At 40.0% G+C, this 26,366-nt stretch overlaps 1 protein-coding gene across 5 annotated transcripts in view; it reads right to left on the bottom strand.

The window, feature by feature from the left end:
• The window catches only part of myo3a (myosin IIIA), a 75,953-nt gene that overhangs the window by 23,403 nt on the left and 26,184 nt on the right, over window positions 1-26,366 (bottom strand). For 3 of the 5 annotated variants that reach the window (XM_042224913.1, XM_042224914.1, XM_014336737.2), the window contains exons 4-20: window positions 26,259-26,363; window positions 26,051-26,150; window positions 20,018-20,094; window positions 16,686-16,831; window positions 12,825-12,890; window positions 12,532-12,687; window positions 12,117-12,158; window positions 10,564-10,657; window positions 8,494-8,610; window positions 7,988-8,092; window positions 7,003-7,086; window positions 6,523-6,725; window positions 5,131-5,229; window positions 4,910-5,024; window positions 4,070-4,196; window positions 3,416-3,623; window positions 1,581-1,728 (exon numbers count right to left, since the gene is read on the bottom strand). In XM_042224913.1, coding sequence (XP_042080847.1) covers window positions 1,581-1,728; window positions 3,416-3,623; window positions 4,070-4,196; window positions 4,910-5,024; window positions 5,131-5,229; window positions 6,523-6,725; window positions 7,003-7,086; window positions 7,988-8,092; window positions 8,494-8,610; window positions 10,564-10,657; window positions 12,117-12,158; window positions 12,532-12,687; window positions 12,825-12,890; window positions 16,686-16,831; window positions 20,018-20,094; window positions 26,051-26,150; window positions 26,259-26,363 — 1,992 coding nt within the window. The other 2 variants (XM_042224916.1, XM_042224915.1) reach the window with 2 other exon arrangements.

Genomic DNA, 26,366 nt, shown 5'->3' with positions numbered 1-26,366 from the left:
ACTTGTGATGTAATGTCTTTAATGGCCTCCTTTCATGGGTCAAAACACCTTCCAACAGCTTGATGAAAGCCTGAGTTTCTTAAGTTTTCCATCGATTTTCATGTTACCAAATAAAAAGGTCCAAATAAGATGTCAAATCAACTTCTCCGTGGAGTAGAAGTGTGTTTGGAATTCCTTTAGCTAACCCTAATATATGATAACATGTTAGAATGAATTATGAACAAGTGAATAACCTTTCATGGAATGCTGATCTCTCCAGTTGGCTCTAAATATCAAACTAATTCCAAGGTTAATCTCCTAATCCTAGCAAGACACTGTAGCTTTTCTGGTCTCTGGTTAATGACACATATTCACTGTCACAGGACAGCCTTTAGGACTGGGTTACTATACATGGTCAATAGTCATTACTCCTTGATCTCCTTGATACTAAGATGCTATTAATGCTGCTGCCTTAATAATAAAGCCGTATTTCTGCATGAGTGAAATCTTGTCTTACAATACCAAATGCACTTTAAGATCCATTAAACAGCAGTACAGTTTTATATCCTCGGTTTTATTTCTTTAATGTCACGCTTTAGCGTTCACAAAGGTTTGACCTTTTAAAATAAAAGCGTCTAGAAATTTACCTACATAAATTGTCCCAAAACAGCTGTTTATGGACATAACTATATTAAATCAACGATGTTGATTTGTTGTCTTTTATCTCCTCTTAACTCGGCTCTGATAAATCTGATCTGCAGGGCAAAGTGAGCAAACCTGATCACATCAGGCTGACTCAGATCTGCTACTATGACTCAGCAACATCACCAGGGACTTCTACTCCACGGAGAACAGGTCAAAATGGAACAAACAATATCAAATCAATCTGCTTATTCGAGCATGAAGTGCCACTGTGAAGAAAATGAAGTAAAGCAGAAAAAAAAAATCAGCATGGATGCAGATAGATTGGGACAATATGCAACCACACGCATAAACATACATGAAAACATGAGGGCAGTGGAGTAAATGCACTGCTGATAAAACCTTACCATACAGCAATCCTTTAATTCTGCCTTATTTATGTAGAACTATTAATCTCACAGCACCGTACATTTCCCTTATGCTCTGGATATACATATGATGGCTGCATAGGACAATATATTTCTGGGCCTGGTTCCAACAATACCCAAGAGTGAATTTAAGTCCAGCACTAAGTGTCTTCAACTCCTAATTGACCCTCGTTTAGAATGATTTATAACACCTCCCAATGGGTGACTCCAAATCATTTAACATTGGCAAACCATTCTCTGACCCCCCCCAAAGGCAAAACCCTCTCACGAGACTGCACGAGGGGAGAACAGAGAACCTCATTCTGCCGTGAATAAAGACAGCAGCATATTTTACCCTTGCCATCTCTTTTAAAATGCAGACTGACAAACGATGACATGTTATCTCAATTTAGATGGAAATGAGTTAGAACCAAGGTGAAAACTGCACACAGAGAGCTGTTCAGGAGGGATTCACGTTCTGAGAAAGTGTTATTTGAATTCAGTGACAGGCTGGGGGGCATGCTGGTGTGAGGTTTGTGGGCTGAACTTTACCTGTTCCCACGCAAAGATGTGCTGGTTGAAGTAAAACTGGATCTGCTCGTTGGCAATGTTGATGCAGAGCTGCTCGAAAGAGTTCTTCTTGAAGTTTTCAAAACCAAATATGTCCAAGATGCCGATGTTAAGGCCCTTGTCGTCCTCTCTGGAGAAGACAAGGATAAAATGTTAAATCTTTAAATGCATTCATAGAATAGCTAACCGTGTGGTGCTAGGGATGGCTATGTTGTTCTGGTAGCCTGACACCTAAATGGTAAGTGGACTGGTTCTTATTTTGCACTTCTCTACTCTAGCTGACCACTCATATACTTTTCTTATTTTTAAGTTATGATTCTTACTTGTGTAAAAAGCAAAAGGTCTTGGATATTTAGTTGGAAGCTTATCTGCCACTGATTTTTTTCCCCATCCATACAGCAAGTCAAAATTTCAGATTATTTTTTGTCAAAATTTAAACTTACTCATTCAGACTTTTGAGAAAATAATTCAAAATGAACAAAATAATGTAAAAAGTAAAACTTAAAGCCTTAAAATATTTTATTATTTGAGTTTTTTTTTTTTTTAATTTACAAACATACATCTGTCATAAAGGTGTAAATTAGCTAGAAATAGCAAAAGAGAAATTTGTAGCAGGCTGCAGAAATGTTTATTTCTGCTTGAAAACTGGGCATGGAGTGTATGACTCTAGAGGCTTCTAGAATGAGCCTCTAGTGGCCATTAGCGGAAGTGCAATTTTTAGCACTTCAGCTGAGAGGATGTTAGTAGACAGACATCATTTAAACGTTAGAAAGAATTCCATCCATCCATCCATCTTCATCCGCTTTGTCCGGGGCCGGGTCGCGGGGGCAGCAGCCTAAGCAAAGAGGCCCAGACCTCCCTCTCCCCAGCCACCTCCTCCAGCTTGTCCGGGGGAATACCAAGGCGTTCCCAGGCCAGCCGAGAGATATAATCTCTCCAGCGTGTCCTGGGTCTGCCCCGGGGCCTCCTCCCGGTGGGACATGCCTGGAACACCTCACCCAGGAGGCGCCCAGGGGGCATCCTTGTCAGATGCCCGAACCACCTCAGCTGGCTCCTTTGAATCGCTACCTTATCGTGGTGGAGGGGTTTGTGTGTCCCTGGGATCCCAGGGGCTATGTTGTCTGGGGACTTTTGCCCCCTGGTAGGGTCTCCCATGGCAAATTGGCCCTGGGTGAGGGACCAGACAAAGAGCGATTCATAAGACCCTTATGAAAAGGACACCGAGGGAACAGTTTACCCTGCCCGGGATAGGGTTACCGGGGCCCCGCCCTGGAGCCAGGCCCAGGGAGGGTGCCCGAGGGCGAGCGTCTGGTGGCCGGGCCTTAGTCCATGGGGTCCGGCCGGGCACAGCCCGAAGAGGAGACATGGGCCCATCCTCCCGCAGGCCCACCACCCGCAGGAGGCGCCATAGGGGTCGGGTGCATTGTGTGCCGGGTGGCGGCCAGGAGCGGAGGCCCTGGCGGACTGACCCCCGGCTGCCAAGACTGGCAATAGAAAGAATTTATAGTCTTTTTATGTTTAAAACTGTTAAACTGTTGGTTTTAACATCTCAAATGTACAGGTTTTTTTTGTGTTTTGACACTTCATTAATTCTTTTACAACTTAAACCAGTATAGTGATGCTCACGAGTATAGTGATGCTCACTATACTCGATGTAATATGTACGCAAGTAGATTTTAAAGTATATTCTGCAGTTTTAAAGACTTGGCAGTGAATCTAGTTGTGTATCTATTTTAATCCAAAAGCAGGAACTTTGTCAGACGACCTCATTCGTGACAACCAAACACACCGTTACACTCTCTGCCCCCCCATCTTACCCTTGGCTGTCAGGCCGCAGCAGCGCGTTGATTCGGTTGACAATCCAGCTGAAGAGGCGGCTGTAGAGAGCTTTACCCATGGCGTCCCTCACCTCCACTGCTTTTTCCACTGTGTTGGGTCTGACGATCGTCTCTCCGCGGGCCACAACACAGTGGGAGGTCAGGGCTTCCTGCAGCTCGTCTGAGCGGATACGAAGCAGAGATGCCACTGAGGTGACATGAGATAAGGAAGGGGATAAAAGTTAGCATTTATAGTGTGGAGTTTACTCAAAGCAGTACATCTTATGCAATATGTAGCCTCATTCTGACTGAGCAGGAGAATATTCATTCAATTAATAGGCCGCATCTATGTTGTTTTCTAAATTACCATTCAGAACAGGTGTTTGAATTCAGAAAATATAATGCAAAGCATGCACTATAATATCTAACCATTACAAATGTATGCTTCTTAATGATTTTTATGTACTAATGCAGTCTTGGGTAATTGATTTAACCAAATCATTTCCTGTATTTATCTAAACATGGAGGACTCCTGCAGAGTTAATGATGGTTAGCAAAAGAGGGAGGCGGATGAAGGGGGTGTAGCAGAGGAAATTCAGAGTCATATTTGGTTTTCTGTCATCATGCACTGTGCTTCTCTCTCTCTTTTCTTACCGTTCTCCAAGACAGACATATTGCAGATGTTGCTCTTGTCTGTTTGGTGCTCTGAGGCAACTGGAGAAAACTCAATGTCCCCAGAGTTGAGGATGGCAGCCAGTGTGCTGTAAACATTTCCGAGCTCCTGCAAAAATGAGAACAAATACAGTTTGTATGGAAACATGTATCAGTGTGTGCAACTATCCCTAATATGGTCACCTCAGCTCAGACTCAAAGCTCTAGCTTTGAGCACAGAAGCTCCGCCCACCTGCTGTTTAAACCTTCTGTTTGCGAGGAGTAGCCAATCCGAAAATAGGTGGCTCAATTATTATTTTGAACTATGAAAGCAGTTCAAACAGACCAAAAAAGGGCACAGTTTGTTAAAATCTTAAATCTACAAACAATACAGATTTGAAAAAACAAACAAAAACAAAACACTAATTCACCTGCAGCACATATATTAAGGGATCAGCTTGAAGTGCATTTCATGGACGACAAAACGACACAGTAAAATAGCACTACCAAGTGATTATAACATAAGTACTATTGATGTGGAGATCCCAAGAGCAATCAGTACTTTGAGCCTCATTAGGTTTTCACAATGTCAAGAACTGATTGCCTACATGTGCCTGCAGCTTTATGTTCCATCACAAGCCATATACAAGACGAGAAGCCGGCATGATCACACTGATTCTGAAATGCCAGCAATACTGGTGCTATAGCTAGTAAGATTGTTTACATGTTATTTTTACATAGAGTGACTTTAATGGGGAAGAGTGAGAACAAGTCAGTGTGAACACTGGGATCAAGGTTATACTGCTAAACCTGTGGCCCAGTAATGAATACATCAGTTTATACCTCCAGGGTGAATCCAATGACTTTGAAACACTGCTCGACTGCATCAAACTGCTCCTTGTAGGAAGCGTTGTTCACTATGTCAGGCCCAAGTTTAATGTTCTCGTGGTACAGATACCTGCAAAACAAAAAGGAACCACTGGGGTCTCTGGAAGTTGGGAGTTTGCAGCATGGGACGCAGATAACAGTGTTTTGGGAAAATTGCTAAGGAATGTCAAACCTACTTAGGTGTTTTGCTGTCAGAGAGCTTGTAGTGGGCTAGCTTCTTCCTGTCAGCCAGACCAGCATAAATGTAGTAAAAGATGTGGAAGTTCCTCTCCCCCCTGTGGAAACACGCACATATAGTGGAAATCAAATTCCTGAAAAGGAGACATGCTAGGTAAATGTTTTCGCCACATGATTAACATGACTCCAGTTTTGTTTTCTTAAGAAAATTTCTAACAAAATAAACATGATCAATGCTAAAATATGCACAGGAATAGTTAGTTAACATGTTTCCAGCTTTTTAAAAACCTGGTGTATCTGATATCTCCATGTTGGTGTTACTCCTGCATCATGTTAATAGTGTCCAGGATCAACATTGCTACTGACCAATCCCATTGTCGTGATGGCATAGTTTTGGAATTTGGAGGAAAAACAGACAAACTAATATAATCTGCAAACAATCCTACGCCTTCCCATATTCGTTTGAATAAAGAAGGCTGACGATCCTTCTTTAAATTCAAAACCAAGTTGTATTTCCACCAGTAACACAAATTGTAAGACTTTATGAAATAAATTACAAGCATAGATGAATGATGATGAACACTGAATGCCTTTGATTGTTTATTATGAATAAAATTTAAGCTTAAATTTATATTAATCATGAATATGGTGAAGGAAAACCTGTCTAATCTTTTGCTAAATCCATTAGTAAATAGCCATTTTTGTTTCAACAGGATAATCAAACTAAATTTGATTCAGGACACTGTCACCAAATCCCATCGGAAAGCATCAACAATCATTTCAGGTGTGTGTGTGTCATTAAAATATACCCATAATGAAGCAATTGAAAATTATCTTGCAGGGATAACAAAATATGCAACATGTGAATAAAGATTAATTCATGAAAACATAAGAGTTCAACCTGTTTTCTATTAACCCAAATACGACACCCATTAACAGACTAAATATTCATACAACGTACGGCCTAATCGAGCCCTCTCTGACGTGTGTCTGTTTTCCAATGCAGTATTTGAGTGTGTCTTTGAAGTTCCACTAAAGACACACGCAAGACCACAATCTTTGATCCAATAGGAAATAAGCTAGCCCTTCCACTTGACCCGGTCTGCTCCCCAGACACACGATAAGAAGAAATGATGGACCGAGTGAAATGCAGGTGAAAGCAAATGCCACCAGTTTCAAATGAAAAAGCAGATGTGAAAGAGAGCAAGAAAAAGAGACAATCTATTATCCGCTGATCCGTGGAAAGCGGGCAGAATAATAACCTTCATGGCAATGTTCTTTCAGAAAATGAACAGAGAGATTATTTGTATTTTTCTATGAATGTCACTCTCAAATGAAGGTAATAACAGTCAAAACCGGGACCAACACAAGAAACAGGAAGTGATATTTACATCGCCTGGTGGACAACTCTGGATTTTTCCAGCAGATACTCGGATATCTGTGCTCCGACCACTGTTCCACCACCGTTGAACTTCATTTCCAGGTACTTGCCAAAGCGGCTGGAGTTGTCATTGATGACAGTGCAGGCATTTCCAAATGCCTCCACCAAGCTGTTGACCAGCAGGATCTTCTCCTGGAGTGTCCTATTATTGGCCTAAACAAAATATCATTCCACTTTAGTTTGGCGGACTAATTTTAAAAAAAAAAGAAGAAAGTGTTACACTGTGACAAGTAGCACTACCACTTTCTATAATCTGCTCATATGAATACAAAAAAGGTCAAGAGAAATGACATTTCCTTTTTAGTTAGCCTTCATATCATGACTGGCACTAACTGCAGCACCAACGAACTCATTACAAGATCTTCAAACTGTGTTAACAGAATATCTACCAAACGATCAAGCGTTGTGCTGGTTGGATTTCATGACTCACCTTCCCGAGAACCGTTAGCTGCTGCACCAGCAGATGAGCACTCTCTGTTTTCCCTGCTCCACTTTCCCCACTGATCACAATACACTGCACACAAGAAGTCACTTGAGTCACATTTAATTATATATGCACTCTGACTCCTGTGGTGTCAACAAAAAAGGCTTTGAGGCTTAAACGCGAATAATATTAATAATGTTATTAACAGCTTAACTACCATTGTCACTAAAATATGTCACTGAATGCAGACAGTGGAGAGAGAATCAACATACTGGCTTTCTTTTACAAAGAAAATTCAAATACAGAGTCCATATAGGACAGGCATATTATATTATTAGCCTTATTAACAATAAAATCATATTGCAAGACAATGATCCCAAGCACACTAGCAAATCTACAGAACTGAAAAAGAAAATAATCAGTTTTTGAAATTTCCCAGACCTGAACCAGATTGCAAAGCTGTAGCAGGATATTAAGCGAACTGTGTATAAATGAATGCCCACAAACCTCAATGAACTGAAACAACACTGTAAAGAAGAGTGGGCTAAAGCTCGTCCACAGCGACTGGCGTTGCAAGCTATTGAATCGTGGGGTGTTCTTAATTTTTCACAGTACTGTTCAGAGTCTTGTGCAAACTTTCTTTGTTAGAAAGGATGTACTTGAATTTCCCCAAAGACGATCCAATCAAAAGGCCTTAATTCACTTGCCAATTCTCCAATATCGAATAATAGACACACCATGCTAACCATCCTAGCAAACTAGATTTAGCATTATTAGCATCACACAAAATCACGCACAAAATCCCCCCAACCCTGCAAAAAATGAATAAATGAAAAAAATTAAAAAAACAGAACCTGCTTTTGGTACTTTCTGGTATCTGGTTTCTGTTTTTTTCAGGGTCTGTGTTGTCAAACTGCTGCTCTGGCATCGTGTGGAACAGCACTTAAACAAGTAAACTCAAACAGTTTGTAATAAATGAAGAGCTTATTACCTGATCAGCATTGTATGAAACCATAGATTGGTAGGCAGTATCAGCCACAGCGAAGATGTGTGGTGGGTTAGCTGTACGCTTAGCTCCTATGTACATCTTAGTGTGCTATGAAGAGAGGGAGAAAAAGATAAAAGCTTGTTAAAGATGTGCTCAAGAGTGTAATGAATACAACAAAATAGATATTTTTAGAAAACTAAATTAATGATTTTACAAAGCGGATTTGTAATAATCTCTCAATTAGCAACAAACTTCAGGCAAAAACATGATAATTGAGAGGAAAATAGAGCCACTGAGTAATGGACGAGGCAGAAAAACAGCGGTAGTATCTGTGAAAATGTGTGTGCACTGTTTGAAGCCAAATGGGATGCAGCAGACTGAAGAACTGCAGAGGCTCTAATGAGCTATGCCAGGCTACATTCACTGCATTATTGACCAAATGTAGAGATGCATGTACACGGAAAGAACACAGATCCAAATAAAACAAAGGTCTATTTATCTCCACGGACCTCAGGCGTGTATATCTCCATTGTATGGAAAGGATTGACTGCAATGAGGGTGTCGCCCACATATGTGTAAATTTGATCTTTTCCATAGCGATTCTGAAGCTGATCTGCGACAGTGTTCTGGAAAAAAATAAACAAAGACAATAAATATCAGTATGAGATGCTTGCTAAATGACAGTCAGAACTATATTTATAAAAAACAAAAAAAAAAACAACCCACAGAAGTTTAATTTATGCCAACGTTCCCATCAAACCAGCAGCCCATTTCAGCTTGAAGGATGGGTGGAAATATCCGCTGGCAACTCATTCAATATGTCAGTTCATCCCCCAGATTTGATAAATTGTTCCAAATGTTCTTTCTGTCAAAGATGCTGCTGTGTATTTTTGCTTTGTTTTGTTTTGGTTCTTGAAAGACCAGAATGGGTAATTAGGAAAAATGATGCTAAATGTCATAATGTGACATAGTGTACCTTCAACAGCACTTAAATACAAATATATCACAGTAGACGCAGTAAACGTTCAATCAGTGTTCATTTTTGATTATCATTTCTAAACTAGTCGTTTAATCACTCAAGCGACTTTTTATATTGCATATTTTGTCCAATGGTAAATGGACTTGTTCTTAAATAGCGCTTTTCTACTCTGTCTGAGCACTCAAAGCGCTTTATACAACTAATTCATTCACCCAATCACACAAGCACTTTTTTTCTGACCTAAGTGCTAAGTAGTCTACCATTCACACACATTCACACTCCGATGGATGCATCGGAGAGCAACATGGGGTTAGTATCTTGCCCAAGGATATTTGGCATGCTGACTGGAGCAGCCTAGGATCGAACCACCGACCTTCTGGTTAGTGGCTGACCTGCTCTGCCACCTGAGCTACAGCCACCCCAACACCCAATGCAACAAGAGGACTTCGAACAGGAAAAACACCACTCACTACTTTTAATCTTAATATAAAAGTATTAGTATTGAATATAATAAACACAGAATTCACCATATCATAAAAATATGTTCCTCTGCAAAAGGAAACAAAGCCATGTTCATTTTGGAGTTTTTGTTTGGTGTGGCAGATAGTTGCTCCTCCCTGAGCCTGGCTCTGCCAGAGGTTTCTTCCTGTTAAAAGGGAGTTTGTCCTTCCCACTGTTGCTTGCTCGCAGGGGCCCATCTAATTGTTGGGGTTTTCTCTATTACTGTAGGGTCTTTACCCTAAATATAGTGCCTGTAGGTGACTGCTGTTGTGGTTTGGTGCTATATAAATAAAACCAAATTGAACAGAATTGAAATAATATGTGGTGACTTTTCTTGGTTAATGTTAGAACAACATGTTGGCAGCTTTTTACAGTGTATATTTTAAATTTACCTGACTTGTTATCAGTAAAATACTTTTGTAACTCATTTTGTAACTTAAACGCATTAATCACTATCTATCAAATAAACCAAATATATTTTTCTCCATCATATCATACATGAAAATTTTAGCTGTTGTATTTGTTACCATCTAGAAGGGCAAAAATAAAAGAAATAATTTTTTCCATTTTATTCCAGCTAAGTGCGGTGCCAGGATTCCAATTTTGATTGGGACAGAGCAGTTTGGGCTTAGCAGGTAATTACAAAGTTAATATTTTATTAATACCAGTTATCTGTGCGTACATACGGGTGTGTAAGTTAAGAAAACAGTACTTGATCTATCATTATTTTTGGTGTGGGTTGTGAAGACCAGCACAAGTTATCCTTTCACTTAAACACCAAAGTGCAATTAAAAAATAGATGAAAGTGACTGAGAGAAAGAGGCTGTTGGGTGAGCTACATTAACTCTATCAGCAAAGAGAGAGAGAGAGCAGAGCACTCTGCTGTAAATTCATAAATGTATCTCAATAGAAACTACCTATGCTTTCAAGGAGAAAAATAAAACAGGCAGAGATTTTCAGCTCTAACTCCCATCAATTCTCTGGGTTTTTTTCTTTTTCACCAGAAAATGTTTGCTGCATTCAGTGACTTCATTCTAACTCTAACAGGAAGGGGAAAAAAGAAATTCTGTGAAAAAGCCTAATTCATTTTTTTTTTTACCTCATCTAGAACCTCAAGGGTGGCGAGGTCATCCACCTCGTCTGCGTCCTGTGTCTTCATGTGGCTTCCTTTTTTGGTATGAATACGCTCATGCCTGGAACACAACAATGACATCTCTTAGTGAGCATGCTCTGAAAAAATGAATGTTAAATTTTGCAGATTCTTCTAGAACTGCAAGCCCCGCTACTTTGCAGAGGAGCTTTTACTGGGACGCACTGGTCTGACTATGACTCTAACCTCAGGGACGCGTCTCTATTCAAGCATCTTCTATTTTCATCAAGGAAAGAGTAGACACAGAGAGGGATAAAATAAAACAAAAATAGTCCCACAGGGAGGATAAACTTCAGAAGTGGGTGACTTAAGTTTAGTAAACATATATTTTCTAGTTAAGTAAATGTGTCTTTCAAGAGATTAAATCTGCACAAGGGAATAAAATAATCCCACAAGATTCCAATTACCCATTGTAGGAATTGCAACATCATCTTATTACCACAAGTCAGTTCATTTACTGACAAGTGATATCAGGAAACCAGCAAATTTAGTGATGAACATAATTTACTGAACAAGCTTTTAGCTTTATTGTTATTTAACTTTTAGAAAGACAACATGACTCTTATGTTTCCTTATACTTACGTGTTGTTGATGGGGTTCAAGTAATTTTGTAATTTGGGGGTTTGTATGCATAACGTTCATTCCATGTCAGCTGACCACATGCTTCCAGCCTGACCATACCAGATATCCTTAAATAATTCCAAGATGATCCACTTTTAATAGGAAAACTGTCACATTTTAGCTTTCTGTGCCATTTTCAAAGAGCTATAGAACTACCTAAGCTAGGTCGCTCAAATGTTCATGTCAAATATTAGTTACTATATTATGATTTCAACAACATACAGTTTTAAGAGTGTAGCTGAAGGCTGTGGATGCTGTCTGTAAACAAAAATATCAATATGAAAATAATCATTTTGGGGAAAGTGAGGCAGAACACATCATGATGTTACTGTCAGACACCAACTCTTTTAAGAAAAGTTGGTTGTTACTTCATGTGCATGAATTAGTTGTCCTCTATTTTCAAGCTCTAACATTTTTTCATGGTATGAAGTACACCTCATTTATGGGATATGGCCTTTCTACAGGTTAAGCTGCTCAGGTGGTAAAGCAGGTCATCTATAAATCGGAAGGTCAGAGGCTCAATCCCTTAAAACGTTCCAGGGTCAAGTTCCAGGAATCCTATTTCACTGTGTCTCTACTGAAGCATCATTTATCTGATAGGTAATGCTGAACACAAGTGAGCTTTTAAGCTCCTGTAGTTGATTTACAGTAAATATCATAACCACTGACAGCATCAAATGACATTACAGTATTATAAATGAAAACTCATAAAACAGAACAAACAGTGACAATAACATGATTTGAACATTAAAACAGACAACGATGTAAGAAGGGCAGGGTGGCAGTTGATGGCAAATACGTGTGCAATCACAACTACAACAAGAGCTTTGACTGAATTATAAAAGCTCCTACTGCGTCACAAAAGCATCCTCTATAGTTACCTGTCATTACTGTCTGAGCTTCTGTCTGTCTTTCCATGATGGCTTAAATGACAGAAACGGGATCGACATGTTATCACTGTACAGGGAGAAACTCACTTTAAAGGGCAACATTTTAACTCATGCTAAGGAGCCTACAGCTCAAGTGCAGCCGGTGCAGGATTGACCTGTTTTTTGTGTGAGGATGACAGGGCTTGTAAAACATCCAGCAAGTAGGGTAATTTGGATTATACTGTCGGCAAAAGCTAAGCAACAGCCTAGCATATAACAACCGCTGACAGGAAGAGCGTTATATTTTAAGTTTTTCATGGGCTTTGTATCAAAATCGATCAAACACTTTACGGTGCGGGAGTATTTGGCTCATACAGTGAGATATCGGGACAAAAACATAGAGACAAAAGCCATAAGGACACAATACCTTGTTTTTTCAATCACTCCAATTTGCTGGTTGAGATCAATGAGCTCAATCAATTGTTTTTGCAGGATTTTCTCTCTGCCGACAGTCTGTTTGATGAACACATGCTGGAGCAGGTCTTGCACATTCGGTCTCAGCTCAAAGTCCTTAATCAGACATCTGTGTGGTGGGAGAACGAGCATGAGGCAGAAAGAGGAGTGCAGTGCATTTCTCAGATTCATATTCAAAGCAGCGGGATATCTGTGTAAATATTTATTATTCACACAGGAAGGATAAACACTAGAAGCCACACTCACTTGCAGATGAAGTCATTAAACTCATCTGACCAGAGCTCCGGCTGGTGGAGAGTAGGCGGCGGGTTTCTGTTACGGGAAGAAATGGAAAAGATAAATGGAAAGATAAGATGAGATAGGATTTAAGCGGGCAGGGCGGAGAACAGAAGGCTGGGATGATTCGTCACTGAGGGCATCCAGAGGTGTTTCTCTGGTGGCAAAAAGTGGTAGCTTTCAGCCATCAGAGCAGTGCAGCTGGAAACTTGTGTATAGACTCAAACCAGAACTTCTTAAATACTTTACCCTGAAAACATACACACATTGTTGTGGGGTTAAACTTAACAAGGCCTCACAGCAGAAAAACAACTCGGCTAATTGGATTCCCTGTTCGGCTTTAAGTACCTCTTTACGAGAGGGTTCCAGGTACTCGGCAGCGAAGTCACTGCTGCCTGTTAATGCATGGAGGCCTTTCGCACATTGGCTCTGACAGCAAATAATTGGTCTAATGAGAGGACATTCGTCTCCTTTTTATCACACAACACAACCAATATAGACAGGAAATGCATCAGGCCTTTATTTTCAGGCTGTTCAGCTAATACTGTGATCATTAAAGTGTTTTTCTTATCCGAAAGACAAAGAGAGCCCTGCAGAGATAACTTGGGGTAGTTGCATTGGGCTACCTGAATAATAAAGCTACTTTTTAAAGCACTATAAAGGCTGCAAGGACTTGGACTGTTTTAAATATAATTTCTTGTTTGTACCCCAGTTCGCTAAAGCAATTTGTTCAGTTTCGCCTGCCAAAAGTTCACTTAGTAAAGTATTGGAGGCAAGTTTAAATCCTCTCTGTTACACATAATGAAAATGAAAGCTTAGCTATTAACACCTGAGCACAATTATAATAGCACTTTAAATCTTTTATCCGCTCCAGAGACCGAAGCTTTGAGCACAGATTTGGCTTCCATACATATACTGTTGTCTTAGTCCTTCTCTGCAGTCCTCATTTTCTCTTCTTATTTAAATTCAAGGTTCAAGGTTCAAGGTGACGAATAAAGAACCTTGAAATATAAGGCAATGAGGAAACAACACAAAAGACTACTGGACTTGTTCCTCTGTATGTTTACTCTTTATCTTTTTGGATTCAGCTCCATATGTTGAAATATGATACAATGTTTCCATTGCACACTCCTTTCGGTGTAGACCTATGTTTTTTCATAATCCATGATACATTGGCAAAATATAACAATCATGTTGAAAATAACGGTAATCCATCAGTACGTAATGAAAGTAATCTGGTCCGTAGGAGGACTTAAAGTTAGATAAATACAACCACATATGAAGAGCAACACATGACATATTACACTATTTACACAAAAGTGAAATCAAAATGCAGAAACCTTGTGTGTGCTAAGTACAGCCTTCCATAGGAATAAATAGGAAACGTATCAGCCAGGTGCTGCTTATCAAATGCACTTAGTTAAATGATCATCAGCAAGTCTGATCTTCTCTATGAAAGCAGAAGATTTGTTAGTTTGCAGGTCTGGAGGATTCAGGTCTGTGTTAACACAATACCAAGGAGGAAAGAAACAAGTACTTCTGCGCATCAATTCAACACAGTTACCAACCTTCCTAAATGGGAACAACCTTCCTAGAACAATGTTCTTGGACAGACAGGACCAATGTGGAGATGTTTCACAGCTCCACATTTGGCAAAACACAAACACAGCATAACTGTCAAGCACGGTGGTGGAGGGGTGATGGGCTGATTTGCACCTTGCAGCCGTTGAGTCAACCATGTATACCAACTGCTTTGTTTACCAAAGCAATCTAGAGTTAAAATTTGCGTCTTCTTAAGTGTGTTGGCTGCAGAGCTGAGCTGCGACTTACCTCGAAGGTGAAAATTCTCCATTTCTGGTTTGTGTTTGGTTTGCGAGAGTTTTTAGACAAGTAAGCGCCTTCCATACAAACCATAGGGAGCTGCAGCAACCGTAGTAAACACAAGGAGGTTTTTGATGCAGTGCCAGCTTTGCAATCCATTTCACTCAGCAACAGCCAGCAATCTTCAAGAAACAACTTGCCAACCAGCAGGTTTTATGCAATTTCCTTCACAACTGTTGGTTGCATCACATCCAATATGGCAGACAATTCTCAAGAAACGTCAATAGAGAAACGGCATGGGCTTGTATGGCATCACTGTATATAAAATACATTATAGTATTATATGTTTGCATGCATTGTGTCAAGCTCTTGTGTGCCTCAATTAGTAGGTAAAACTGTACTGATAAAAATAACCATACTAGTTATTGATAGAAAAATCAGGATTATAACAATCATAATAAAAATGAGGAATGGCTTCGGTGGTCTGCTGTTTAGGGGGGAGGGCAAATGTGTACTAAATAAGAGAGAGTGGATGAACTAATGCCCTCAGCGTGGCTTTTTCCAAGACTGCTTGACAAATGAAGCCAGAGTAGTGAGCGGAGGGAAGTGAGGAGTGTGAAGAGGGAGCCTGGAGCTCTGGCTGCAGCAGTCACATAGATTGTGAGAAAGCTGTGTGATGGCTCCGTTGGAGCACGACCCCCAGAGCAAACACACAGGACAGCCGTGACACAGCAGCAGTCTGTGTGTGTAGGCGTGTGCGTGTTTCAGGGCAGTGATAGACAAAGAGCTGTGCTGTGATGGTTAAATGCTCTCACACTGAAATCAGGTGAAGATAAACAATTAGAAAATCAGCTTCAGCTCACAGTAGAAACAAAGAGAAAGAGGGGCTGTGCCCGCAGCCTCCTCCCAGCAGGATCATTGGGATGAGTGCCAGGGAGGGAGTATGTAATGGATAAAGCCCTGCAAGCAGAAAAAAGCCATTTGAACTAAAAAGACTGTACTTAGTGTGGTGACAGTCTGTATAGAGGCAGAAATCACTACGTTGGAAGTAGGAGAGGACTTTTCTTTATTGCAGTACAAGCGCTATACATTATGCTATCTTTACAAGCCGAGGAGTCAGATAATGAAAACATGCCCAGTCTTGTGAGATGGTCCGTATCAGGGTAGTGAAGAAAATATCATCTTATTTTACTTCTGCCTGGGGTGAGCTGTATCTTAAGGCAAAGGCTATTTGCATGCATGGTTCCAGCTTTAAAAATGGAAGCAGAGTGGTTATAATTTTGTAGTTTCTGATTAAATTTTATCTTTATTTTCTTTCAGAGTGTATTTGACGGTTTTCGTTTAGTTACTTTAGTTTTTATGACTATTTTAGGTTCTAAAACCTACAGAATATAATATCCATAAACTCATATTGAGTACTATCTATGTATTTACTGATATAGACTGAAAGCTTAATACTGTTCATGCCTGTATTCGCATTTTCAATGAGCTGTGTTTTCTCAGCCCATAAACTGTAATTAAAAAGTCATGAAAAGTGTTTCAGAGGACAAAACAAGAAAAGAAAAGAAAAGAAAAGAAAAGATGCACAACAGGGTCAAATTAAAAGGGTAGTCATTATTTTATCACTCTGACAAAGTCAGTACTCAGCTCTATCAAATCCAGGGATGGCAAAACAGCATAATAATAGCTTTAATCTGTAATAGCACCTTTCAAGATATCAAAAATGTAAAAGCACATTACATAAACAAAATGCGAACACAGTACAAATAAAATTAAGTAAATTATTTCTATGAGAACTTAATCATGTGCAGGAAAGCTGTCATTAGGCTTGAAGCAGAGTCCAGTTCGATAAAAAATAAAATATGTCTTATTGACAATCAATCTCATTTTTGAAGAGAGCACAACATGTTTTTGGTTTATTTGCAACCTTCAGCTCAAATTTGTCATAAGAACAAAATCATTTAAATTCATTCAGCACAGCAGAATATGATGCAATTATGGCAGGTTTACCTGGGTATTTTAAAAAGGGCTCTCATTGGGTGAAGGTCAGAGAGGGGCGGGTCTCCATCTCCTAGCTCTATAGCTGTGATGCCCAGGGACCAGACATCACAACGGGCGTCGTAGGTGGAGTCCAACTGCTGCTCACATGCTATTACCTGCAGGGATGATGAAATAAAGAACATATAACAGGTGGTCTAATGTCTGATTACAGATATCATGAGTAAAGCAATTAAATCAGGGTCTGCTTCCTTCTTTGAAAGTCAGTATTTAAGTTTTTTTAATTTCTTCTTGTGGCTCTACACAAACAAATGTGAAAGAATATAAAATGTCATTAAAAAGTTGTGCACTAACAACAAAGGAACTAAACAAACTGCAGCAGCTCAGCCAAAACAACTTCGTCATTATCATTGGCTGTGAGCAGAACACACCCTCGCCCACGCGCACACACACGCGCGCACACACACACACACACACACACACACACACACACACACACACACACACACACACACACACACACACAGTCCATCATCACTGTCCTGCGGGCAGTATGGCACTCAATCAGCAGTATGAATCATTCAAGATTCATATTGTTATTACCACACACTCACATATAATACACACATTTAACAGTAATCAGTAATTTGTTTTTCTAGTTCTGAACAGGCAGAGTCTAATGCATGCAAACCAGACAAATCATTACCAGATAACCAATAAGACACACACTCCACAAAACCCCAAGACTTTCATTATTCTGTCATGTTGCTGGCAAACACACTTAATGAAAACTAAAAGAAATCAATGTTAAATCTGTCCTCAAGGAGACTAATTTGCAAAGACATGACAAACTGACTTTTAAACAGCAAAATTATTTCCAACCAACACACAAATATAGACACATAACGCGGCCAAAATCACAACTCGACAGCGACAACCAAACACAATTATTCTGGAAAAGAAAGCTCATCTACATAACATTGTGTATAACACAGTGCGGAAAAGATGCAGCTCACCTCCAAGCAAATCCTCTTTAGAAGTAGACTTTATATAAAGCCAGCGCTGTATATTGTCCCCAAAGTGTATATTTAGAAAGAAGAAACCTCCGCTCTGTCAAGTGCTTCTTGTCTACTCAGTCCACTCAGGTAAATGTCCTTTCTTAGACCTTTGTGAATAAATGTCTTAAACAAATAAGATTAAAATCCTTGAGCCTTAACGACACCACGTCATGCAGCACCCTGCATTTGCACGGCATGCAAACTTCATGTAAAAGCTATTTTGATTTAACAAGTGAACATGCAAGTTGATCTGGGGTGATCATGTATGCTGAGTATAAGTTTACCCATCTCATCCCCACGAATTCCACTAATGACTCATCTAATCTTGATCAGTGTTGAGGTTAAGCGTGCAAATGGGTGGTTAACAGATTCCTCTACTTGTTGAGGGTTTCCAAAAGTGTTTGCTTCAAGTTCAATGAAAAATAAATGAATGGTGTCTGACTGAGAGGCTAAAAGTGCATCTCCTAACATTCAGGTTATCTCTGTTTTCTGCTATGCCGTTGCTCCACTAGGGGTTGCCGAGCCTTTTTCACGATGAATCAATTCACTGCACAGTCCAAACGTCATCTGAAGTTTGTTTTCCAACATTACGCAATCTGTTTTGCTCTGCAGTGTGTTTTGTTTGTTGTCCCTGTTTCATTCTAAGATCCATTTAAATGTCTTACTCCTTAAAAACCTACTGGGGTGGCTGGCAGTTGCTCAGTAAAATTGGTTGCTATATTTGGTAAACTGAGACCTCCTTGTGATTGCTTTGGTCGTTAGCAGATTGTTGTGGTTGCCTGTGGTTTGCATGCTAAGTTCTGACTTGTCTGCAAACACTTGCCAACTATTTGCTGAGCAGTAGTGAAACAGCAAAGACTGCAGCACAAACTGAAAATGGAGACAGTTTTGCACATTATGAAATGTGTTAAATCGTACTGATCCATTAAAGGAACTAAGCTTGAATTTCATGACAGCAGTGGATTGTTTCAGGAGCCGATTCCCCGTATGGTGAAGTCTCGACAGGAATGTCATTCTCACTGAAGCCTTTGGAAGTATGATGGGGTGTTTTGCATCTATAAAAGACTTATGGACAGCCTGGCTGCTTGTTAATAATGCAGAGACACACTGTGTTCCCTTATCTGGAGAGCCAATTCGGAGGGGGAGTATGAAAGTCAAAATATACAGGAGACAAGACCAAATATGCTGGAACATGTGTGTTCACCTGCTCTCCTTGATATTAAGGGATGTTTAGAGCCTGACAAGTATAGGAATTTCAGGACCAATAATATTCCAGTATGTCAGCTGATTCCTACTGTTATTTTAGACACATGATTTTCTGACTGCGTGTTAGTAGTATCTCTAGTTATTTATTATTTATTACTCAGATCAGCAGGTTGTTGCTTTTCTGGTGCTCCAACCATGGTGCCATCAGGGACGTTCCAAAGTGGCCTCTGTTGAATAAACTGTGCAGCATCAACATTCTTAACACGGTAATGAGCACCTCTTCTTCGCTTTTTAAATTTTCATTAAGTTATGAATTATCTAAAAAGAATTACAATATTTTCTCAGTCAACTTAAAAGAAAAAATTAGATTATTTATTCTGAATTTTGACTTTTTACATTATTGAAAAACATTATTTTTTTATTCCATGCAAGTGACAACACTTGAGGCGGTTTAATGGACTTCACACTGATCCCTCTGGAGGCACAGAAGGTGTTTTTTTCAAATACGCAGTAGCACATCCTCAAGACCTGTAAACAGACTTTGATGTGCAAACTCTCACCTACCACCACTGAACTTCTAACTTGCAATATAAAGGAAGCACAGCTTCCAACGCTGTCAATAAACATTGACAGTAGTGGCCACAGATAACAGCATACAAAAACTGCAAAAACCCTAATGCATTACTGAAGCAAGAAAAACACTATCATATAGAAACAGCCTTTCAGTCAGTGTCAGAGAGTCGTTAAGAACCCCGAGCTGAGAGCCCAGCTCACAGCACAAAGTCACATTAACCTGCTATAAAAAGAATAAGGTTCAAACACATACGACTGGTATAAAACGCTCAATTTTTGTTGCAGCCACTTCTCTACACAAGCTATACATACTGTCAGTGCACTCAGCCATGATTATACAAGAGATGAACGATGGAGGCTGCCCATTTCACTTTTTCCATGCACATTGTATTTGACAGTGTTATCTCTTTGATGATTATTAACTGTGGTCCACTGGGATCTGCTCCAGGCTAATGTAGCAGAAAGAGACGAGGCTGCGGGAGCATTTATAGGCCACTTTTACCGTACCTCGGGAGCCATCCAGAAGGGGGTTCCCACTGAGGTGTTCCTCCTCAGACGGGTATTTGTCAGCTGGGCTGAAACGCCTGCAGGGTAGAAAACAAGACTCAGTGGAGACAATTCAAAATATCTCAATAATATGTTTTTATTTTTACAAAGATCACACTGGCAGGTAAAAGCGATGCTCTGTGAAAAGGGAAACAGTGCACAGTAAACAGCAGGACACGGCTCAAATGATAGAGAGCCCAACGGCTCTTGAAGCGTGCACTGATAGAGCTGTCGCTATAGTGACGAGGGAAAAAAACAATACACACGCATAAACATCTGCAGTGCTTTTTTTCTTTATCCAAATGATAGACTGCCATGAATTACAAATTCTTATTTGACTGCAAGCGATTTTGGCATTTCAAGAACAACATTTGAATACAATTCAACTGTGAGCACGATCTGGTGGCCGGAGACGTGTCACCTCCTCCCAGAACAAGACGCATCTGAGTGATTTATTGTCTGATGCTAGAGAGGCCCGAGTCACATTACAGCAGTCAAGTCAGAGGCAGATACGTTCAGCAGAAATGGGACTGCAGAGAGAAAAAGAGGACACGTGTGTCATTACGTGTGTGTGTGCTGTGTTAATGTGCCTGACAAGGAACATGCTGACCCACAATCGTGACTTCGGTCCAGTCCAGACAAATCAGTGTTACGCTACACTGTGATGTATCCCAGGGCGGGCTCTGCTGAAGCAGCCGGCCAGATCAAGAGCAGCGACCGGGACAAAAGCAAAGCCTCGAGACAAAAGCGGCAACCCACAAACAAAAGGTGATGTAGTGATGCACGACATGCTGCTGCAGAACCGCGTCTCTGTCTTCTACTTCATGGTTTTATATGAAGAATATGAGGCGCACAGATTCTGCAAAATGTGTTTTAGCAGCCAGACGTGCAACATAAAAGCTTTTAGGAAACGAAAGGGAAATTTGAGGAAATGTACCAACAAAACATCCAGATGGTGAACTGCATAAAAATCTGTTTAAAACATCAAAAGTGTGCAGACAGGCACAATCTCTAAGTAACAGAACAAAGCCATTTACACCACATGAATGTATTTCCAACCATGTCAGCAAATTTAGGCATGGTGATGATTCTGTGCATCCATTTAAATGCTGTCACTGTTGGAGCTTGGGGGTTAAATCCAGGGGTGGAGAGAAATGCCGGGATGAGCAGAGTAAAGGAAAATGGTTCTGTGGCAAACATCAAAAGGGATTATAATCATGTGCAGGGCGGGGAGATGTAGGCATAAGGCGAACATACACACAGGGACAGTCACATCGTGTCATAAAACCACAAACACACTAACATCACCCCACATTAGTGAGGACAAACTCAGAGTTTTACAGGGATTCATCCTTATACACAAACTTGTATGTGTTTGTTATGATATATAAGGCGTGTGAGGAATATCAGCGCATGAAAGTACAGGTACACAAAAAGCCCCCTATTAAAGCTCTCTCAACCCCTCTGTTTCCACTACATTAGCCCGGAGTGCAGCCTGGTGGGCCACACACTTAATAATCATCACAGAGATAATGCCGTCAATTAGAATATTCATGAGAGACCGATGAACGAGCAGCTCTCCTCATTCTTCTGCTGCTCTTTTTTGGGTCCGTCTTTTTTTTTGCTGTTCTGTTTCTCCGCCGGTGATGAGTCACTGCGGGGGCTTTATCTCTTCAGCTGCTCAGTGTAGCATGCGGCCCTCCACACGAAAAACCATTAATCCCAGCGTGACGCAGTACCCGTGGAAGCTCGAGTCGGACCCCCCCCCAACCCCGCCATTTTCGTCACTCTGCGAGTTTGTTTCTCCTCCTTCGTGACGTCACAAACCTCATTCAAATCTCAGCTGTCAGCAGCGTACAAGCTGGCAAGCGGGACGTCACAAAAGAAGTTGGAGCTACTTTTATAAATGAGATTCAACCCGGGTGCCTGCATACTCTTCGAATCCAGCCTGTTGTCATTGCACTGAAACATTTCACAGTGACCTTGCAGCTTGTTGTAATTGAAATGGAAACTAATCAAATAATCCTGTTTTTAATTATCCGAAGAACAGAAGAAATAAATGAAAATGCTTTTTTAAGGTCTTTTTGCAAAAACTGCCTGACCTCAGTTCATGTTGGTAAGAATGGGAGACAAAGCTGGCGATGCACCTGCTCTTATACTCTACGTTACTTGAAACGGCATGAGCATGCAAAACAGGAAATAATTGCAAAAGCAATTATTTCTTCATGGCCATGAACAGAAACTGTTGCGCTTTGTCATGACAGTCAGCATGAATTCCTGACTATTTTCACAGGAAGTCCGTTTTGTGTTTGCAGCACGTACGATTGAAATCAAGAAACCAGAGTATTTTTTATGTATTTTAACCCAAGCCACAAAGATTTTTCTCATCTTGACCACAGTGTTTAATGCTCAACGCTATGAAAGTAATAAAATATTAAAAAAAATAATACAAAGAATGTGTGATGTTTATGATGTTAACTTAAACCTCTAGTGTGTTCAGCAAAATGAGTCACTCCACCAGCAACCCCTCCACTCTCGAAATATACACATTCTTTTCCTTTTCAAAAGTGAAAAATATTCTTTTTGAGTACATGGGCATGAATCAATACATATGACATCATATTGGACCAGACAAATGAAAACATCCTGTTCAAAAGCACAAATCAGTAGATTACAGGCTGTACTGGAGTATGTATGGAGTATATATATGTATAAATTGCAAAACTGATGAGGCCAGAAGAAACTAACCACAGCACACGCAACGTGTTACCAAGAACGTGTCAAGTCAACAAAGGTTAGCAATGAAAAGCCTAACCCAGAGTGAAGATCAAGCAGCGACAAAGCATGAAGTGTGATTTACAGGAGAGCTTGTAGTGGAGGACATGCTGCTGCTTGAATAGTATGTAGGCCTGCGTGGTGTCATGATATTATGGGAGATAAGGGTTTTTGCTGTAAAAGCAGATGTGTGAACCAGTAAACAAAGACTTTTCACCACAAACCACATTCGCCGTTCACACACATTCATGTGGCTCTTGATTCTGGGACTTTAAGCCCTTCCTTACTACCACACACACACTTCAGCATGTAGATTAGAGGACCAGGAGACTGACAGCTGTCTTTAAAATTGATAGACAAAATTAGGAATACAGTGGTGTCCCTAGTTACAACTTTAAAAGTAAATGGACCTTTTAATTTAGACTAATCTAGTGGACTAAAATGAACAACATTTGTTTTTTTGGTCTTATTTATTTTCCATACATATCCTATGAATCTCTGTGCTGGCAGCACTCAAACCTAACAATTCCTGTAATGCATACAGCTTGTTTTACTTGAATGTGCTGCCTATGATGTGAACACTTCATAGAATAATAAGAGAAAACTTGAAAGCAGACAGTTTTTTTAATCTGGCAAAAATATAAAAACTTAAAAACTATAAAAACGAATTATTATTTATGGTGCAAGCGGGGCAAAGTTTAATTATTGGGTAAACCCTGCTATTTACAGTGACCCTGACTTCCAACTAAGCTTTTCATTTTTTAGTTTTGTGGTTTTGAATACATATGTTAAAAGGGAGTTTTTGCTTGCCACTGTCACCAAGTGCTTGCTCAAACAGGATCGTCTGATTGTTGCCGTTTTCTCTGTATTATTGTAGGATCTTTACCTTACAATATGAAGCAGCTTGAGGTGCACAAAAATAAAACTGAATTGAATTGAAAGTTACAGGACAAATGACCGATTTGATCTGCTAGGGAATTAAAATAGATAAGACTTCAACCAGTGGGAACCATCCAGTAGATGTCGAGAGATTTCTGTCAGGAAAATCTGTGGCTCTTCTTCCTTTAAACCCACACTTCAATATAAACTTTATTTCCTCTTATAATACAGCTTCTTTTAACATCTTCCCTAAACTGATCCACATGCATTACTTCTAACCAGCAGCCACAAATATGGTGCGAACAGATAACAGTCATGCACAGCGGCAAATATTTATTCATAGAAGATAAGCTGATCAGCGGTGCCACTGCTTTCTTATACCTTAAAGTGAATGCAGCAACAATTTACTGATGATAACGTGTCCCAACATTAAACATAATTACTTCCTGTGAGAGTTACATGAGCTTAGCACTAAACACGGTGAATTGAAACTGGCTCTCTGGTCTAACCAACAATGTTTGTATGTAATAAATTATTTTCAGAGATACGATATCCTTCCTATCTTGGACATTCATTACAGGTTGAGCCAGAGAAACATCAAACACTTGATAAGATGTTCTTATTGTAAATAAGCAAGAGATGATATATCGCAGAAATAATGGCTGGATGCTGTTGGAGATGCCAGGATTGCAATAACCTGATTAATAGCTTCAGACAATTTGTGTGATATCGTCTGTGAGTGTTTATAGCATTTTAATTTAAATCAGAGTGAGGCAAAAGTTGCATAGACAGATACCATCTAGAACTGATTCTTTGCTAAGTTCTCTTTCATGTGTAGACACAACACTGGTTCATCGCTTGAGTTAGGTGCTTTTTTATGCTTGAATGGTTCATAGGTCGGGCTTAAGTGGCTTAACACACAAAACAAAAACAAAAAAAATCCTCTGAAAATGGTCAAAGAAAATCTTTGAAAGACCTTCAGAGAGAGATGGGAGAACTATTTGTCAAGTACAGAATTAGAAGAAGGCCTTACTCCTTGGAAGCAAAATATAAAGACATGAGGGGTGACTCAAGACCTTTGCACAAGACTGAAACATTTTGTTTCACTTTAAAACTGAAACCAATAACAGGTTACTTTTTCTAGTCTATGAATACTCCAGCATTTCTAAGTGTTGAAGATGTGACAGCTGATTTTCAGTGTACACCAGCAAAAACTAACAAAGCAACATGTGTGGTCTCGGCCAAACCACCAGATCATACAGAATAATTTGAGAAATTACAAACTCATGGAGGATTGTTTGGTTCTTCTTTCAGCATAAATACTTTTAAATGAATTACACTAAACACAATTAATAAATTAAGTAGAAAGAGGTATTTAATGGGGGGTTTTAGCTGAATAAAGCAGTTTTCAAATGCAATAATAAGAGCCACTAGTACTGACGCCATAGTTTTGACCGATTACGAGGGATGTTTTTCTGCCATTCCGTTCAGATTATGTTGTATTTGTAACTGTTTTTAGTTTTTAAAGCGAATATGTTCTGTAAACACAAATAAAACACACAACACACAACTGTTAAAAGAATCCAAGAATTCCAGATCCTAGGATTCATCTCTTATCACCAGAAGCATTATCATATTTCTGTTTAATTATATGAATACTTATGTGATGCTTCTGGGTGCAGAGTTTGGACATCTCGATCTACTTCATCAGTAAACATCAAACAAACAAACAGGTGCTGAGAATCTCCATGACAGCAGCGCGAGGAGGAAGAAGCTACTCTGGCTCAGTATTAGCTACTTCCCATTCAAGTATCAAGTGATTCCATTAATACCTCCCCACCCTCTAGTTCTTCTTGTGTAAAAGCAGTGCACTTTGTGCTTCATTGTTAGGAGAGGGCTTTTAAGAGAAGCCCACAATTAGCAGGAGTAAATGCAAACCTACGCACAAATGGAGAGGGGGATTTTATTTGTAATGAAAACAGGCAGCTGGGGGTTTTTGGGGGAGGGTGAGTCATCTCCGGAAAGCCATCAGAATCAATTTGCCTATCCCGATCCTTGAGCCCAGGAACTACAGTGAGCCTCATTTGGTTAAGAAATTGCAGTGGGAGCAGCAGCAATGTTTGCAGCTGTTTGTGGCACAGTGGAAAAGTATAACCATCCACCACGTTGTTGGATTGTGTAAATGTAGTCCAGCCTCTCAGGGAAACTAATTGTTGTCACAGTTTATTTGTAAGACAGCTGAAGGTAATTGATTTCGTTAAATAGAGCTATAACATGTTCTTTGCTGATTAGAGGACAGGGATCCCAAAAATTTTTAAAAAGGCAAAAAGAGGCACATACCAAAGTCCACGAGCTTGATCCCTCCCTGCGTCGTCAATAGGATGTTGTTGCCTTTGACGTCACGGTGGATGGTCTTGTTGATGTGCAGGTGTTGGAGGCCCTGCGAAACAAAGAGGTTAACAGCTTCTTTTATCCTGATGAGCACCTGCCTGTAAAATCACCCCGTTTACTCTGGGGTACATCATAGTCACCCCCCTCCAATGCTTACCATGAGGGACTCGTGCAAGATGTAGGCAATAATGGATTCATCCATTCGGTCTCCTCTCTTCAGCATGCCCTTGGCCAGATCTGTCACAGAGCCACCATTGCAGAGCTG

Source organism: Haplochromis burtoni, unplaced genomic scaffold (assembly GCF_018398535.1).
Source record: "Haplochromis burtoni strain Fernald_Lab_line unplaced genomic scaffold, NCSU_Asbu1 Contig_155, whole genome shotgun sequence".
NCBI lineage: Eukaryota > Metazoa > Chordata > Actinopteri > Cichliformes > Cichlidae > Haplochromis > Haplochromis burtoni.
The sequence above is the reverse complement of the archived record's forward strand: the minus strand, read 5'-3'. Positions and strand labels throughout refer to the sequence as shown.